This window comes from Ursus maritimus, unplaced genomic scaffold, assembly GCF_017311325.1.
Source record: "Ursus maritimus isolate PB19 unplaced genomic scaffold, ASM1731132v1 scaffold_20, whole genome shotgun sequence".
In the NCBI taxonomy this organism is placed as follows: Eukaryota; Metazoa; Chordata; class Mammalia; order Carnivora; family Ursidae; genus Ursus; species Ursus maritimus.
In genome coordinates, this window is record NW_024424453.1 from 13,473,922 (window position 1) to 13,489,857 (window position 15,936).

Consider the following 15,936-nt stretch of genomic DNA (forward strand, 5'->3'; position numbering starts at 1 on the left):
TCAGCAGTGGGAGGAGGAAGACATTCTCAGATCGGGATTAGATTTTCGAAGTAAAACTGACAGGACTGCTGAGGGGCTGAATGTAGAAATTTGAGAGAAAGATAAAAGCCCATAAGGACAATAGCACTTCTACCCTTACCCACCCCCGTGACTACATACAACATTTACTAAGAAGACTGAAGAAAGAAGGAGCAAGGTTGGGGTGGCAAGAAATCAAGACTGTACATACTAGGTTTCAGATACCCATTAGTCATCAAAGTAGAGGTAGCTGGTAAGCAACTAGATATCCAGATTCTAGAGAGAAGTATTATAAATGCTCTTGCTCTCTCACACTCTCATGGGCACGTGCACTCTCGCTCACTCTACATGTAAGTACACGAACTGCACATACTTGTTATTGTGTATGGATGAAGAAAAGTTCAAGAAGGAAAATATGAAGAAGAGAGAAGAGAAACGTGACCATTTATTCTATCTACTTTGGCACTAATATTATGAGAATGTAGAGCTTCAGTCATTTAAAAAGGGGGCATTTCTTTTGTCTCCCCCTATAAAATAATAAGCTGATGAGAACAATCTGAAGTACAGAGTTAACAAGACTGCTACGAAAGCAGCACTCAAGAGATAACCACTGTTCACTCTGTAGATTTTTTCCCTACACATTTAAATATATACACAGTACAGTTTTGTTTTGAAATACAGTTCACATTTGTGTTAGCAAACATGAACTCAAAAGGAGGCAGCCATGGAATCTAGCCATGTTTTCTGTTTTGTTCTGATTGACTTTCCATGCTTTGAGAGTGGGCTCCACTGCCCAGTTCGCCAGGACCACCCACCACTCCCAGCCACCGCACATCTGGACTCACTTATTTAGGACACTGCCTGGCATCTGAGGACATTTGCACTTTCGGACCCTGCTCCTCAGAGCTCTGTAGCCAGGGTCTTCCTTGTAATATCACAAGCATGTTTCCATTTCATAAGGAATTATTTGTAAACCTCATCTTTAAGTGGACATCTTTACATGTAATCCTCTGTGCATATTTCTGCTGGAGAATCCAATCTTTTACTAAGCACTGTTTTAGCACCACCTTAAGGCATCACTGTCTAGTCACCAAAAGAGTGAAGACTGACTAAAAACTGTTTATCTTCAGTTCTTTCTTTTTTTTTTTTTTTTTTAAGATTTTATTTATTTATTCGACAGAGATAGAGACAGCCAGCGCGAGAGAGAACACAAGCAGGGGGAGTGGGAGAGGAAGAAGCAGGCTCACAGCAGAGGAGCCTGATGTGGGGCTCGATCCCATAACGCCGGGATCACGCCCTGAGCCAAAGGCAGACGCTTAACCGCTGTGCCACCCAGGCGCCCCAATCTTCAGTTCTTTCAACATAACCTACCACGATCATAGGCCAGTGCATGTGGGAGGGAGGGGTGAGAGACACAGCACTTTCTAAAGATAATTTCAGATAGTGAAACATACTGTGAATAAAATAAGAATACCTGAAAGCATAAATGGGCAGAAGGGGGGAAAAAGGAATGTTATTTAGGTAGGTGGCCGAAGAACACCTCCTGAGGAAACGGCCTGAGCCAACAGCTCTAAGAAGAGGAGGTGTGGGAATACCAGAGATGAGCTGCCCAAGTATAGGAAAGAAGAAATGCAGAAGCCTTGAGAAAGGAAGGAGCGTGGCGTGTCAGAGGGGACAAGGAACGCAACGTGGGCAGAACATCGTAGAAAGAGAGAGCGAGGCATGGATGGCCTCGGTGGCCGCACGAGAGGATCTGGACCTTTATCCTAATTAAAGTAAAAAACTATTAACAGGTTATGAACAGGGACACGATGTGTGGGGCTCGGACTTAGTGATCAGAGTGGCAGTTTGGAGCCTACAATGTGAGGAGAGAAAGGAAAAGCAGGGAGACAGTTAGGAGACCGCCACTGTATCCAGCCAAGAGGTGACAGTGGCAGGAACCAGCACGTCGGCAGCTGCGGTGGTGAAAACTGTTTAGATGCAGGACGTGTTTTGGAGCTAGCAGCAGTATGACTTGCTGCTGGAATCAGGATTCTGGACCTGGGTGAACAGGGATCCATGTGTGCGCCACGAGCGCCTTGCAGCCTCCCCATGGACCTCCTCAGGCCTCACTCGCCGGGCTACGGCTAGAGCACGCGGGCAACAAGTCCTCGTACAATCAATGATGAAATGTAAAATGTACCGTACTGTCTCACTTACCCAAATTAGGATCAGTAGCCTGACGTTTCTTAATTTTAGCTTCAGAAATAGCAGAATAATAGGCACAGGTCATCTTGATCAGCCACGTTGCTCGAACCATTGGCACTGAATATTTAGCTAAATATGCAAAAACATCTTCTTTTTTACTAAGGATTGGAACCTAAAAAGAAATCACAAATTTATAAAAATCACACATTATTTTCATCATGAGGTCAACCTAAAGGAAGGGAAAGCAAAAGAAAGACACTAAGTCCCTGCTGCCTTTAAGAAAATAGGTCACTGATGGCTTTTCAAACACTACATTGAGCTTAAACACCAAAAACTTTAAGCAATTTTTCATTAAAAGAATCAAAACTATGTTTAGCAACTGACAACAGTTTTACCAGTTGTGCTTTCTTATTTATAAAAACAAATTACTTTCAAATTCTCAGATGCTGAAAGCTACTCGTCATCTCAACAAAATAGGGAAAATAATTTCATGACAGTACTCCAGGGACTTTATCTCAAAATTGGAAGGGATGATCAAGTGAAAAACTGTCCCCACTCCACATTTTTATCAAACACTTTTTTTTGTATAAAGCTTTCTGGCTGTAACATTCATAGTAACAATTTCTAGAAAGCTTCCAAAGTGCCTTTGGCCCAAAATTTAAAATAGAGGCTAAAATGATGGATCAGTGAATCTGCCTAATAAACACTGAGCTAGAAATAGCTGGTTAATTAATTCACTGGTTGAAAGTAGGCACTTGAGAAAGTTCATTACTTCTTCCACACCACGAAGGTATACTATTTAGCAAATTAGCATCCCTATGTACCACTGAATGTTTCCGAAGTTAACTCTTCTAGAATTCCTCCTAAATATCCTAGCAACAGGCCAGTCATCTATATATCATCTATTCAATTTACGAAGGTGGAGTACAACAGTGGACAGAGTATGTTGGCCATGGTGCACAGGATGGAGCAGTAAGCATCCACTACTCCCCCTACCACCTCCGTGCTCCGGTCCTGGCCCCCAGCCTGTATGGTTAAACCCATTACTCCCAGGCTCTTCATTTATCAACTGGATAATACCAACCCAACCCTGGCCACCCCACAGGGTGGTTAGAGGGTAAAGTAAAAGAATTATATGTATCAAAACCAGAAGCTTTTATTTTGTTACCAATTCCAAAGGTTTCTGGATGGCAACCAAAGTGTGTTTTGTGTTTCAAGTCATGATCCTGACCCGCTCCTAAAAGGATCCTGGACACTACAACCATGGCTATCAAGAGCCCTGGTCTCTATGTCCCATACTCTAGCTTGATTTTGCTTTGGATATCAAAAGACTTCAAACCAGCTGAGTGTTACAGCATGGCATTTTTCTTAGTCAAATCCTCCTTTAGACAGCAGATATTTTGTATCATTCATATGTTGCAAATTTGACTGTTCATGGGCTTGGAACCAAGCATAATCCAAAATTAAAAGAGAAGTATTTTTTGTACACAGCCCTTTAAAACAAGCTATTTCACCTGGTTCTTACCGAAGAAACATTCAAGCTGCCCCAATGCTGAAGGAAAAGCTTCCTGGCTGGACACTGAGATGCGGCTGTCCATACACTGTCTTTCACGGGCAATTCAATAGACTTTAGGTCATGTACGATTCCTGCCTTGGGTGCTGACCTTAAACCTAACCCCCATGACAGAGGCAGCTACACTGCACAAACATACCTAAAAGGGAGATGAAAGTCACCTAGGCCACACTGATACATTTTAACAAGAAAATTTCCTGAAAATTTTGTTTACAAGGCACATCTTTCATGGAGCACAAGACTCTGGGTTTACAGACTCTCGCTGAAGCCAGGGACAAGAAAAGCACAGGCTTCTATATTCAGGGCAAGACCTGAGTTGCTGCTTCTCACTAGAACAGACAGTATGAGAGAGTTAAATTTTAGTTGTCAAGGTCAGGTTGCCGCTCATTCAGATGGACCAAAAGAGTACAAGATCAAGGCCTAAAAAATAGGCAAATGCAAAAAAGTAAATGCAGCATCTCCAAAGAAACACTACTAATAGCATCTTTTATAGATGCCCAAAGGATTTCTTTTGAACAACAACTGACAGGAGGAAAATAAAAATCTGAACATGTGAAATGTTTAGATTAAATAGCAAACAAAACTGAGCCATAGGTCTTACCATCAACAAGGTAAGGCGTACCTCCAGCTCACTGCCCCTACTGGCAGAACACTGGAAGAAATGGTTGGCTCAAATCAAGGGATTCAAAATGCAGAAGAACTGATGTGAAGGTTATTTAATTAAGGAAGAAGACACATATTGACGGTGTTATCAAATTTACAGTTTGGACCAACTGAGGAAGGAAATTATGTTTATAGTGACTGAAGTATGACTTCCTTACAGTCACGGATTCCATTTTCAGCAAAGAAACCATCTGACTTTAACTTGTAACTGAACCTAGGCAATCACTGGGCAGCTGTTTCGTTTCTAAATCAAGCTAGAGCTGCATCTAAGTAGTAAAAGAAAACTAAGACACCTAGCATGGGATGGTTTTTCATCCACAAAAGGGCTGTATCACCTTGTAGCGCCTTTCCCCTTGGATGGATATCACTGTCAACACTCTGTTCACCAAGCAGAAGTGGAGGCACAAGGAAATTCCAGAGGCCACAGTAATCAACGTCACCTGAAGTGAGCATGTCATACCCAGTGAACTGTTCGAGAGCCAGAAGGATATCCAGAGGCTATAAGTCTGTTTTTCCAAATCTACCTATGACCGTGATTGAGTTAAAAGGCCCTTCACAGGCACTGTTGACGTTTCTGTGGTTAAATACTTGGGAGTGCTGTGGAGTTGTAAAATAATGGAGCACCAGGCCCAGGAACTTGACCTATCTCATACAGGAAACTATTCTGAACTCTAGAACAGAGCTGGAAGAGAACTCAAGATTTTAGCAGGAAAATTAAGGTCGTCTACATTAAGCCATCTCATAGATGAATGCCAGAAATTAAAGAAGTATTTGAACTTTCTAATATGAAGAACATGCAGATAATGCAATCTTTTACCCAACTCTAAAAGAGCTTTTGCCATCTCAAGAATATGATATGCTGAGGAGGGGAGGAGAGAAGAGAGGAACTCTTCAAATGCCCAAGAAATGACTACTTCAAGGTATAGTCAATGGTGTTACAAAAAGAAGAAAGAAAAAGAAAAAGAAAGAAAAGAAAGAACAGAAAGAAAGAACATTTAACTTTGCCCAGAATTAATGTCAGGGCTTACCTGAGGAACACCTGACTTGGCCAGAGGCAGCTCCTAATAAAGAGAAGAACAATGGCTAATACACTGCACTGTGATTCATCTCTGCCCTAAAAGATGAGCAACCACTACACCCCTAAAGCAAGGCCATCAATTCCTCACCAATATTTGCTTTCAGGGAAAAAAAAAAAAATATATATATATATATACACACACACACACACACACACACACACACAAAAGTGATTCTAAAAGCTTATAAAAAAAAAGAAAACCTAAAAAAAAAAGACATGAGGCTGGCTACATGGGAACTGAAGGTCCTAACCAACATGGAGGGTATGAACTATTGGTAGAAAGCCATCAAATATCAAAGGATGCCTTTTGACTTATGGGGCCTTTAGCTACAATTTACAGGTCATCATGGGTCCACATGGTAAATGTTCACTCCCAGGGAAGAAATGGTACACGGTTCAGCCTGTGTTGAGACAGGTACGAACCTGAGTAGCAAGAGGCAATTATGCTGATAGCCGTGCTTTTCAAGGATTTCAGCTGCCTTTCCTCACAAGGCAGCACGACGCTATGGCGGCACCAGAGCAAAAGAAAGCCAATGGGAACTACAGGCTTTAGAAAACTAACAAGGAAATACAAAAAGGAGCTCTCCTTTAAACCAGGCCTACACCACACTAGTTAATAACACTATCAAGAACAGAAGATGGACACCCTAAGACTAAAGGGTTTCAGGCCAGATGAGAAAGACACGTGGGATGATTTCAAAGGCATGCAAGAAGACAGAGATCGCGGGAAGCTATAAATAAACCTGCCCATTCTGTTCTAAAACTTTTTCAAAGAAGTTTTTCAAGCACACCCAGAACTACAATCTTACTTGTTAGGAAGGAGACTTAGCTTCAGCATTTGGACTGGTACTTTTCAAGACAAGGAGTAATATCAAAGCAAGAATTTCTGAATGATACATTTTGGACATCCTGGCCTAAGAAAACTGAAAATATAATGGAAATAAATGAAGTCCTATTGCCTACTCTCGATTTAAAAAACTCGTCACCTAAAGTCCACATGGGGGCACCTGAGTGGTTCAGCTGGTTAAGCATCTGCCTTCAGCTCAGGTCATGATCCCAGGGTCCTGGGATCGAGTCCCACATCGGGCTCCCTGCTCAGGAGGCAGTCTGCTTCTCCCTCCCCCTCTGCCTCTCCCCCAGCTTGTGCTTGCTCTCTTGCTCCCTCTCTCACTCTCTCAAATAAATAAAATCTTGAAATAAATAAATAAAGTCCACATACACTGCTTCCCATGTGGAATGTTTAGGTCAAGATGTGCTAGGAACCACATGCCATTCAAATAAAGGGAGAAACAGCATTACGTGCAGCACACACCTGGTACAGTGTACCTGCCACTGGTGCTTTGAGTTTTGGAAAAAACAGGGGGAAAGAAATATATACTCGAACACTTAGCTCAAACATGGTGATTTCTAGAAGACCATAATTAAAACAATGTAAGAAATACTTAATACCTTTTTTGCCAAAATAGCAAGTGGTTTATTTCCTGCTAAGTCGGAGAACCAACTATGAATTGCACTCTGGGATCGAGCAGTAACCAGCCAATAATTATCTTTAGCATTAACTTGTGGTTTCTTCTTTCCGGTGTCCTGGAAAGTGTTAAGCTTTAGTTTCTCAGCTAATATGCTGCTGAAATAAGCTCCAATCTGTGGAAATGAGAGAAAAAAAAGAAAAAAATTTGAAGACAGTATGTATGTTAGTAATGTACAGTATTTTATTTTTGTTTTAGGAGAATATCTTCAAGCAGCCAATCAGAAAATAAAGTGGCAATGTAAGTCCTTGAAGCCAAGAGTTGTGACTTCCTTATACTAACATAATGTAAAAACTCCCACAGCACTTTTGTTCCACTATTAACAAGTGGTTCAAGGAAAAAAGAAGAGCCTTTGAAAATCTCTGAGATGATGAAATTAATTACATCCTGAATAAATTTCCAGAGCATGGGTTCTGCTTTAATCTTCAGCTGAACTTCTTTTTCAGACTACACACACATTTGGAGAGAATATATGTCCTGAGAGGTGTTGCATGCAAGAGCAGAAAGTCTAGTAATCACACAGTAATCATTCTTTTTCTGGTTTCATCTTAACGGCATATATTTTTGGAAAAGAAAACTCTGTATTTACACTCAGTGCTTTTCAAAAAGAGTCTAGAAAAATGTATTTAAATGGAAAATTACAAAAGGTTCAATTAAACTAAGTATTCAACATTTTTAACTAGGCTGCCAATTTCAAGAGTACAAGCGTTTCAAGAGAAAGCTAGTGTTACCTGCTCTGAATGGAATAAAGTAGCAAAGGGAGTTCCTGTGAACGACTGTGGCATTTTCATATTAACCAAATTAGAAGAGGACAAAAGAGGAAGAAAGGCACAAGAAGGAAAGGGATAAATACATAAAAAGTAAGTGAATCCACAGAAAACTTGTTGGTATTTCCAAGAATCCTACTTCATTCCCTGGGAATCATTTAATATGATACAAGCAACAAGTAAGGTTAGCAGATAGTGGCAGCCGTGATTAAAATAAAAGACCTGCCCTGGTGAAGCAAAATAAGAATCACCACCTTAGTTAACGCTAACGAGTCAATAAACAATTAGTCTGTAGTTTGGAACACAGTTGTAAACAATTAGTCAAGTTTATCTACCAAGGTGAAAAGCTGGTACATTTTTTCTTAATGTGAATTGGCATTCCTTGACCCTTGTGATTTATGGACAAAAAAGTCTATTTTGGTGCATTAATATAATATGGTAATAAAAAATTAGAGTAATTAGAAAAAAGATCTGAGCTTTACTTTTTTTTTAAGCAAATGTTTGCAGAATGTTTAAACAGGAAATAAATTAAATGCAAATATTTAGCAAAACCAGTTGTTTAGGAAAAAGCAGCCAACGGCAAATTGTTTAATTTTAAATTTCTCAATCAATACTTGGTCTTAAAAGCCCTACTTACACCGATTGTTTAAATTTAAAAGGCCTCTTATTTGCAATTATGTAGGAGTATTTTAATCATAATAAAGGTATAAAACTTTTTTAAAAAGTAGTCAGCAATCTGTTTAACAATTATAATTTTTGTATTTAATAACAATGGAACATATGACTGTATGTGTAGTTTACATCCTAACAAAACTTGGGAACCACTGCACACTGTAAACTAAGTCAAATTCCCTAAAAGAGAGAAAGCAAAACAAAACAAAACATGACCATGCACTTAATATTATATTCACATTATTCCAAACCTAAAAAAAGTAAAGAGCCTCATTCCCAAGTTCTATTGCCTACCTCTCCAAGTAACCACATTGGCTAGTTTCTAATGTCTTTTCCAGGGTTTCTTCAGGTGAATACACATACACAAACATGAATATATTACTTTCTCTTTTTTACATGTATACCTCTTCGTGTACACTAAGTAAATGTCTAAGAGACTTCCACATCTGTATATGGAGAATTTCTTGTTCACTTTCACAAGTAATGTACTGTGTGGGTGTACCACATTGTATATAATCAGACCCCTGTTAACGGACATTTGGAGTGTTTTCCCCAAACTTGTACTACAAATCACATTAAAATGAAAAACCTCTCCTATTTGTTATCTCATACATGCACAGCTGAAGATTTCGGATAAATTTCCAGAATTCAGACTGTACGATTCTGTAATTTTAATCAGCATTGTTAAATTCCCCTCCATAAGCTTCATACCCATTTGAACTCCCTCCAACAAGGTATGAGAGATATAGTTTAATTTGAAACTCAGAATCCAAAGCTATTCTGAAAGTAATTCATTTTAGGGTTGCCTGGGTGGCTCAGTCATTAAGCGTCTGCCTTTGGCTCAAGTCATCCAGCCCCGCATTCCTGTGCCCCAAGTCGGGCTCCCTACTCAGAGGGAGGCCTGCTTCTTCCTCTCCCACTCCCCCTGCTTGTGTTCCCTCTCTCGCTGTCTCTGTCAAATAAATAAAAAGAAAGAAAGAAAGAAAGAAAGAAAGAAAGAAAGAAAGAAAGAAAGAAAGAAAGAAAGAAATTCATTCTATAAGAAACTGGAAAAAAGTTTAGGGACTACACTATAGTTCATGTATTCCATATTTATAAGCTCAATATAAGAAACTGGAAAAAAGTTTAAGGACTACACTATAGTTCATGTATTCCATATTTATAAGCTCAAATTCCCTTCAGAAGGTTTGAATCCTTGAGTAAATCTCACAGGAAGGGTTGGCAGCAGCAGAAGCTGTAATGGGTGTTATTTCCATTTATTCAGTTATTTAAATTGACATAAAACTTGATACAACAGAACAATTTGGCAGTTCATATCAAGAGACACACGCAGCATTCATACTTTCTGTTACGGGCTGAATTGTGTTCCCCCAAAATTCGGATGTTGAAGCCCTAATCCCCAATATGATTGTATTTGGAGATGAGGCCTTTAAAGAGGTTGAGGGCAAATGAAGTCATAAGAGCGGGGCATAATCCAATGGACTGATGTCCTTGTAAGAAGAAACACCTAATACACACACAGCACATGAAGAAAAGACCATGTGAGGACAGCACGAGAGAGGCCAGCCTTGTACAAGCTAAGGAGAGAGCCCTCAGAAGAAACCAGACCTGCCAACGCCTTGATCTTGGACTAAGAGCCCCCTCAACTGTGAGAAAATACATTTTTTCTCAGAAAATCAAATTTCTGTTGCGTAAGCCCCCTAGTTTGTGGTATGTTGTTATGGCGGCCCAAACAGACTACCTTTTACCCAAGTAAATATGCTTCCAGAAATTTATCCTCAAGAACAAAAGCTATACATTCAAATAGGACTACAGCCTCTTCATAAATAACCATAAGAAATTGGCAACAGGCTCCTTGCTATATGCTAGCAGGTTTAGGTCATTATAGCACATAAATGATGGAATGTTATCTGTCCATTAATTATTAATATGAATACTTCAGCCTCAAGGAAAAGTACATACAAAACAATGTTACTGTTTAAAAAAAAAATAAGACAAAAAATTCTGAAGATGGATGGTGGTGACAGTTACACAATAATGTGAATGCACGTCATGCCAAAGAACTGTACATTTTAAAATAGTAAGGGGTGCCTGGGTGGCTCAGTCAGGTCAGCATCTGACTCTTACACAGGTCTTGATCTCAGGGTCATGAGTTCAAGCCCTGTGTTAGGCTCCAATTAGTAAAATAAAATAAAAGCAAAATAAAATGGTAAAATGGTAAATTTTATGTTATGTACATTTTACCACAATTTAAAAAAAAGAAAACCAATTACAACATATATACAATTATAGTTGTGATGTTAAAAAGTATATGAAGACTGGAAATCAAGACAAAATTAAAAGCATTGTGTTTGGCTGATGAGACTACCTGTAGAAAATGCTTCTGTTTTCTTTCACATTGTTTACATATTTCAGTTGATTAGCAAATTGTCAAGTACATTTGTGTTTATGTGTACATGTGCACACACAGATCTTAAATGATACGCAAATCTCTGACAATGGTTATCTCTGGGGAAGAAGAAGGATGTATATTTGTATGTTTGATTTCATTTGTATAATGCTTTCAATTTAATGAAAGTATTTCAATATTCAGAAAATAAAAATAACTCAAAAAGGATGAGAAAAATCAAACCTTAAAAGAATACAAACAGACGCAAATAACTCTACCTATATATTAATTATTAACATAACCACACAGAGAAAGAGATTTAATTCAAGAAATTTTTTAACACAACATTCTGACTATATACCCTTATTGAAAATTAGTCTAAGGACAAAAAATATAACAGGAAAATTATAAATTTTCCACAGTAATTTTGTTGTTGAAGTAGCATTACCATAGTTCAGTTTATTCTGGAACTTTTTTATGTGCATTGTAAGACAGAGGAAATAAATAAATATATTGAATTTACTAAAGGCCAGGGTTCTCACTTTGGGAGAAATGAGATACAAAGATGGAACAAGAAAGAGGAAAAACCCTGGTATTGGGTAAGAACTGGTAGATGGATGCAAGGAAGGAAGAAAAAGGAGAGAAGACAAAGGAAGAAAAAACTCTCTGTGTTGTTTCCCATCTCTGTCCACTGAAAGGACCTAGAAGTTAGGACACTCTAGTAGCAACGAGCATGCCCAGCATCCCAATCTGGGCTGGGGCACAGAAAGAACATGAATCTGGAATAGGTTATTGTATCAAAGGTGAGGAAGTGCTCAAAGAAAGATGGGGGTGTCAAAAGCACCCAAGAAGTAGGTTAAAGGCGCCCCCTGGCCAAGCGAGAGACAATTTAAACATCAAAAAGAGAAAAGATGACACATCAAATTTTAAAGAGTTCTGGAGTTCAAAGTGATACTAAAAAATGGGATGTCAGGGCGCCTGGCTGGCTCAGTGGGTGGAGCATCCAACTCCTGATCTCGGGGTCCTGAGTTCAAGCCCCACACTGGGTGTGGAGATTACTTTTAAAAAAAAGAAAAATGGAAGTGTTTGGGGTACCTAGATGGCTCAGTAGGTAAAGCATGCAGTACTTAATCTCAGGGTGGTGAGTTCAAGCCCCACACTAGGCGTGGAGCCTACTTGAAACAATAAAATAATAATAAAAATAAATTTTAAAGTGTGGTGTCCTTTTACAAAAGAATGCCAATAAATGTATGAGAAATGACAACCGGAAAACCAGCATTTTGCAACCACCAGCAAAATAACTCATTCAGCAAGCATCATCAACTGATGATACAATCACAAGATAAAATTGTACTGAAGAACAGCATATTCATTTGGTCTCAAAGTATCACCCTACAGAGATTAAAAGGAAAAGATAACTACTTTTACAATGTAAAGTGACAGCAGACACCACCTTCGATGATCAAACGTACTTATAACCAATGACAGGGCAAACTGGCACTGCACATCTTCTGATATACAATGTGGCCTTCTTGCCAAAAATATTTAACCTGAATCTTGTCATGAAAAAACAATCAGACAAATCTAGAATGTAGGACTAGAATATAAGAAAATAACTGGGGACGCCTGGGTGGCTCAGTCGGTTGAGCATCTACCTTCAGCTTGGGTCCTAATCCCAGGGTCCTGGGATTGAGTCCCACATCCGGCTCCTTGCTCAGCAGGGAGTCTGCTTCTCCCTCTCCCTCTGCCCCTTCCCCTGCTTGTGCACTCTCTCTCTCTCAAATAAATAAATAAAATCTTAAAAAAAAAAAAAAAGACAAATAACTGGACAGCAGCTCTGAAAGCCCCTCCCCTACCAAAATTAACAACATGAACAAAGGTGGAGAACAGTACTGTGTACGGTACTGGATTACAATAGACGAAAGAAAAAGGACACCCAAATGCAATGCATGACCCCTGATTGGGCCCTAGGGCAGGACTTCATATAAGATATTCTGGAGAATTCTGAATATGTATCATGGTTTTAAATAACACTAATTATCAACATTCCCTATCAAGGGTGTCACAAACACTTTTTCAGAAGTTTTAGGAAATAGACAATTTGCATTACCTTTGATGGGTTAATTACAATATTTCTGGCGGAGCCATGTTCATCTCCAGTAAAGGCTGGCTGATTGTTGAAGCCTTGCTTTACATTCACAGCAGTAAGTTCATCCTGTTCAAGAAAAGGTATCAATTAATCAGAAAGACATAAAAGCTCTTAGTTTACCCAGCGTACTGCAGCCTGAGTAATGACTGACTACACTGTACTCTATAGAAGAGAACTGTTGAACACACACCAAAGAGAGAGCAGAAACTGAAGATTTAAAACCAATACACAGGGACGCCTGGGTGGCTCAGTCAGTTAAGCATCTGCCTTGAGCTTAGGTCATGATCTCAGGGTCCTGGGATCCAGTCCCGCATTGGGCTCCCTGCTCACGGGGGAGCCTGCTTCTCCCTCTCCCTGTGGCTCCCCCTGCTTGTGCTCTCTCTCTGATAGATAGATAGATAGATAGATAGACCAATATACAAATGTACAGAGAGAGGTAAAAATAAATGTGGCAAAATATTAACAACTGTTAACTTAAATATAGAGTATGTGGGTGTTCATTATACTATTCTCTCAATTATTCTGTAAGTTTAAAAATTTTTAACTAATAAGTTGGGAAAAGCAAAAATGAGCAAAAATCCCCCCCACACATGCAGAAACATAAAGTCATAGAATTTGTATACTAGAATTGTTTCCAGAGACCCCACAGTTGGACTCTCCCTTTCCTGCCAGGCCCTTATACACATCACTATTTTATTTATGTTCAAGAAAAATGGCTCACCCCACTTACCCAAGACCCCACAGCAAGTTAAAGACAGAAACAAAGGGCTCATAGGCACAAGCTTTGTGATAACCACAATACCAAGAACACAACAGCAACTGAAGGGAAGTTTAGGGCTTGCAAAATTCTTTCATACAGCTTGGCTCACTTGATCTTTACCAAATTCTAAGGTAAATGGTAAGCATGTAACTTCATGCCCATTTACAGACAGAAGAATGAGGCTCACTAAGCTAGCACAGTAACTGGACAGAGCCAGCTCTGAAATACCGTCTTCTCAACCCAAGACTTGGAAGAGAAATTTCCATGACTCCATGCCACCAAAGTACAAATGCCATATGAAAATGTAGTCTAAAAATACATAGTTACAACTCATACTCTCCTTAAAAACATCTCCTACTGGATAGATACAGAACTTTTCTTCCCAAGGTCACAACACATCAGAAATAGCCCAAGGCTTAAAAAAAAAAAAAAAAAAAAAAAAAAAGGACCTTGCCCTGCCCAAATCATTCAGCTATGGAACTAAATCAGAGTTCTTAAAATACAGACCTGAAAGAATAGAAAGGAAAGGTTTGAGTAAATGAAGCTACCTTCTGTTCCCCTCGCTCTAAGCCAAGAAAGGGTCTTAGTAACCGCTGGGGTAATGCTAGCCGCAGCACGAGAATGAAAATATATACTCGGTCTTCGAAAGTAATTGCTGCAAGTGTAAAATGAAGGGGGGGAAAAAAAAAGCCCAACTGATCAAAATCACTGCTGTGATTCAGCAGGAAGCCTTAGGACAAAATAGTTTATGACATATAAGCACCTGAAAGGTCAGCCTGGCTGAGAGCCAAGGTCTCCTGGAGACGTGCCATGTAACTTTACTTAATTGTGTGTGTACTCTACCTAACATCTTGGCAAGCCACTGTTCTGGCAAGCTTTCAAAAGACCCCGCCACAGGAAGTTTAGCTCTATGATAATCAAGTCTCCTCCAAGCACGAAGGTCACTGAAATCGTGACCTGCACAGAAAATGAGTTGCATACACCTATCGACACAACTCAGACTGCTCCCACATTTTCAAATTAACTATTTGAAAATCTAGGGCAAAACTACATAATGCATATTTTAAGTCAGAAAGGTGTCAGTCAACTTAAATAAAGCGAGGGCGCTAACAAAATTTCTGTATTCTTGGAGTCCAAGAAAGAAGAGGGACGAATGGGATGGGAAAGGGAATGGGATGAGAAAATTGAATTTTTATCTTTGATTCACCATCAAGAAACATTAATTGAGTAACAACATATGTTTTTACTAAAAATACGTTCTGGCTTAATCAAGAGGAAACGTGTGAGGCTTTCGGGACTGGTGAGTTCCACTTACTGCTGCAGCACTTTCTGTTCTAAAGGTACTCCAACTCGGTGGCTCGGCCTATCGGACAGCTAACCACGAGCTGGAGAGATGTGCCCTGCAAACACAGGAACGCCTGCATGCAACGCACACACACCCTCCTTGGAAGGAAAACATGGAACCATGGTCACCTATTTGTCGACCACATCAGATTTTCCTCATGCTAAGATCCACGCAGGTACTGCTTTAGAAGCCTTGAGTTGTGGCAACTTTTTATTTTGCCTTCTAAATTGCATGAAAATACACCCAGAATCCGACCCCCTTCTCACCACCACCAATGCCCTTTGCAGGTCAGCCCCCCCCCATCTTCTCACGCTTGGACACGGCAAGGGCTCCTAACTGGTTTTCTTGCTTCTACCGTCACCCCCTGAAAGCCATTTTCAACACGGCAGCCACAGGGAGCTTTTTAAAACTTAAGTAAGATCATATTACTCCTGCTCAAAACCTGCATTAACTTCCCAACTCAGAGTAAAAAGCAAGGCCCTATGATGTCCTACAAGGCACTGTGTGATCTGGCCCCTATTACCTTTCTGACCTCATTCCTAACCACACTCGCCTTAGCAGACTCCACTCCAGCCACACTGGTCTCCTTGCAGTTCCTCAAGCAGGCCTGCTGGATGGCCTCAAGCCTCAGGGCCTTTGTACGGTCTGCTCCCTCAGCCTGGATTGCCTTCCTTTGGTATCCATGGCCAACTACATATCCACCTGAAGGCTTTGCTCAAATTTCATATTCTCAATGAGAAATCTGAAGACCTTATTTAAAAGTGGAACTGCTCACCCTGTTCTCTTCACCCCAGCATTCCTCATCCTCT

The 15,936-nt window shown here is 39.9% G+C and overlaps 1 protein-coding gene across 2 annotated transcripts in view; it reads right to left on the minus strand.

Moving 5' to 3' along the window:
* The window catches only part of MED12L (mediator complex subunit 12L), a 102,551-nt gene that overhangs the window by 58,423 nt on the left and 28,192 nt on the right, over positions 1 to 15,936 (minus strand). For both annotated transcript variants that reach the window (XM_040636671.1, XM_040636672.1), the window contains 3 exons: positions 12,984 to 13,088; positions 6,969 to 7,160; positions 2,218 to 2,377 (listed from right to left, as the gene is read on the minus strand). In XM_040636671.1, the coding sequence (XP_040492605.1) occupies positions 2,218 to 2,377; positions 6,969 to 7,160; positions 12,984 to 13,088 (457 nt within the window). The remainder of the gene's footprint in view (positions 1 to 2,217; positions 2,378 to 6,968; positions 7,161 to 12,983; positions 13,089 to 15,936) is intronic.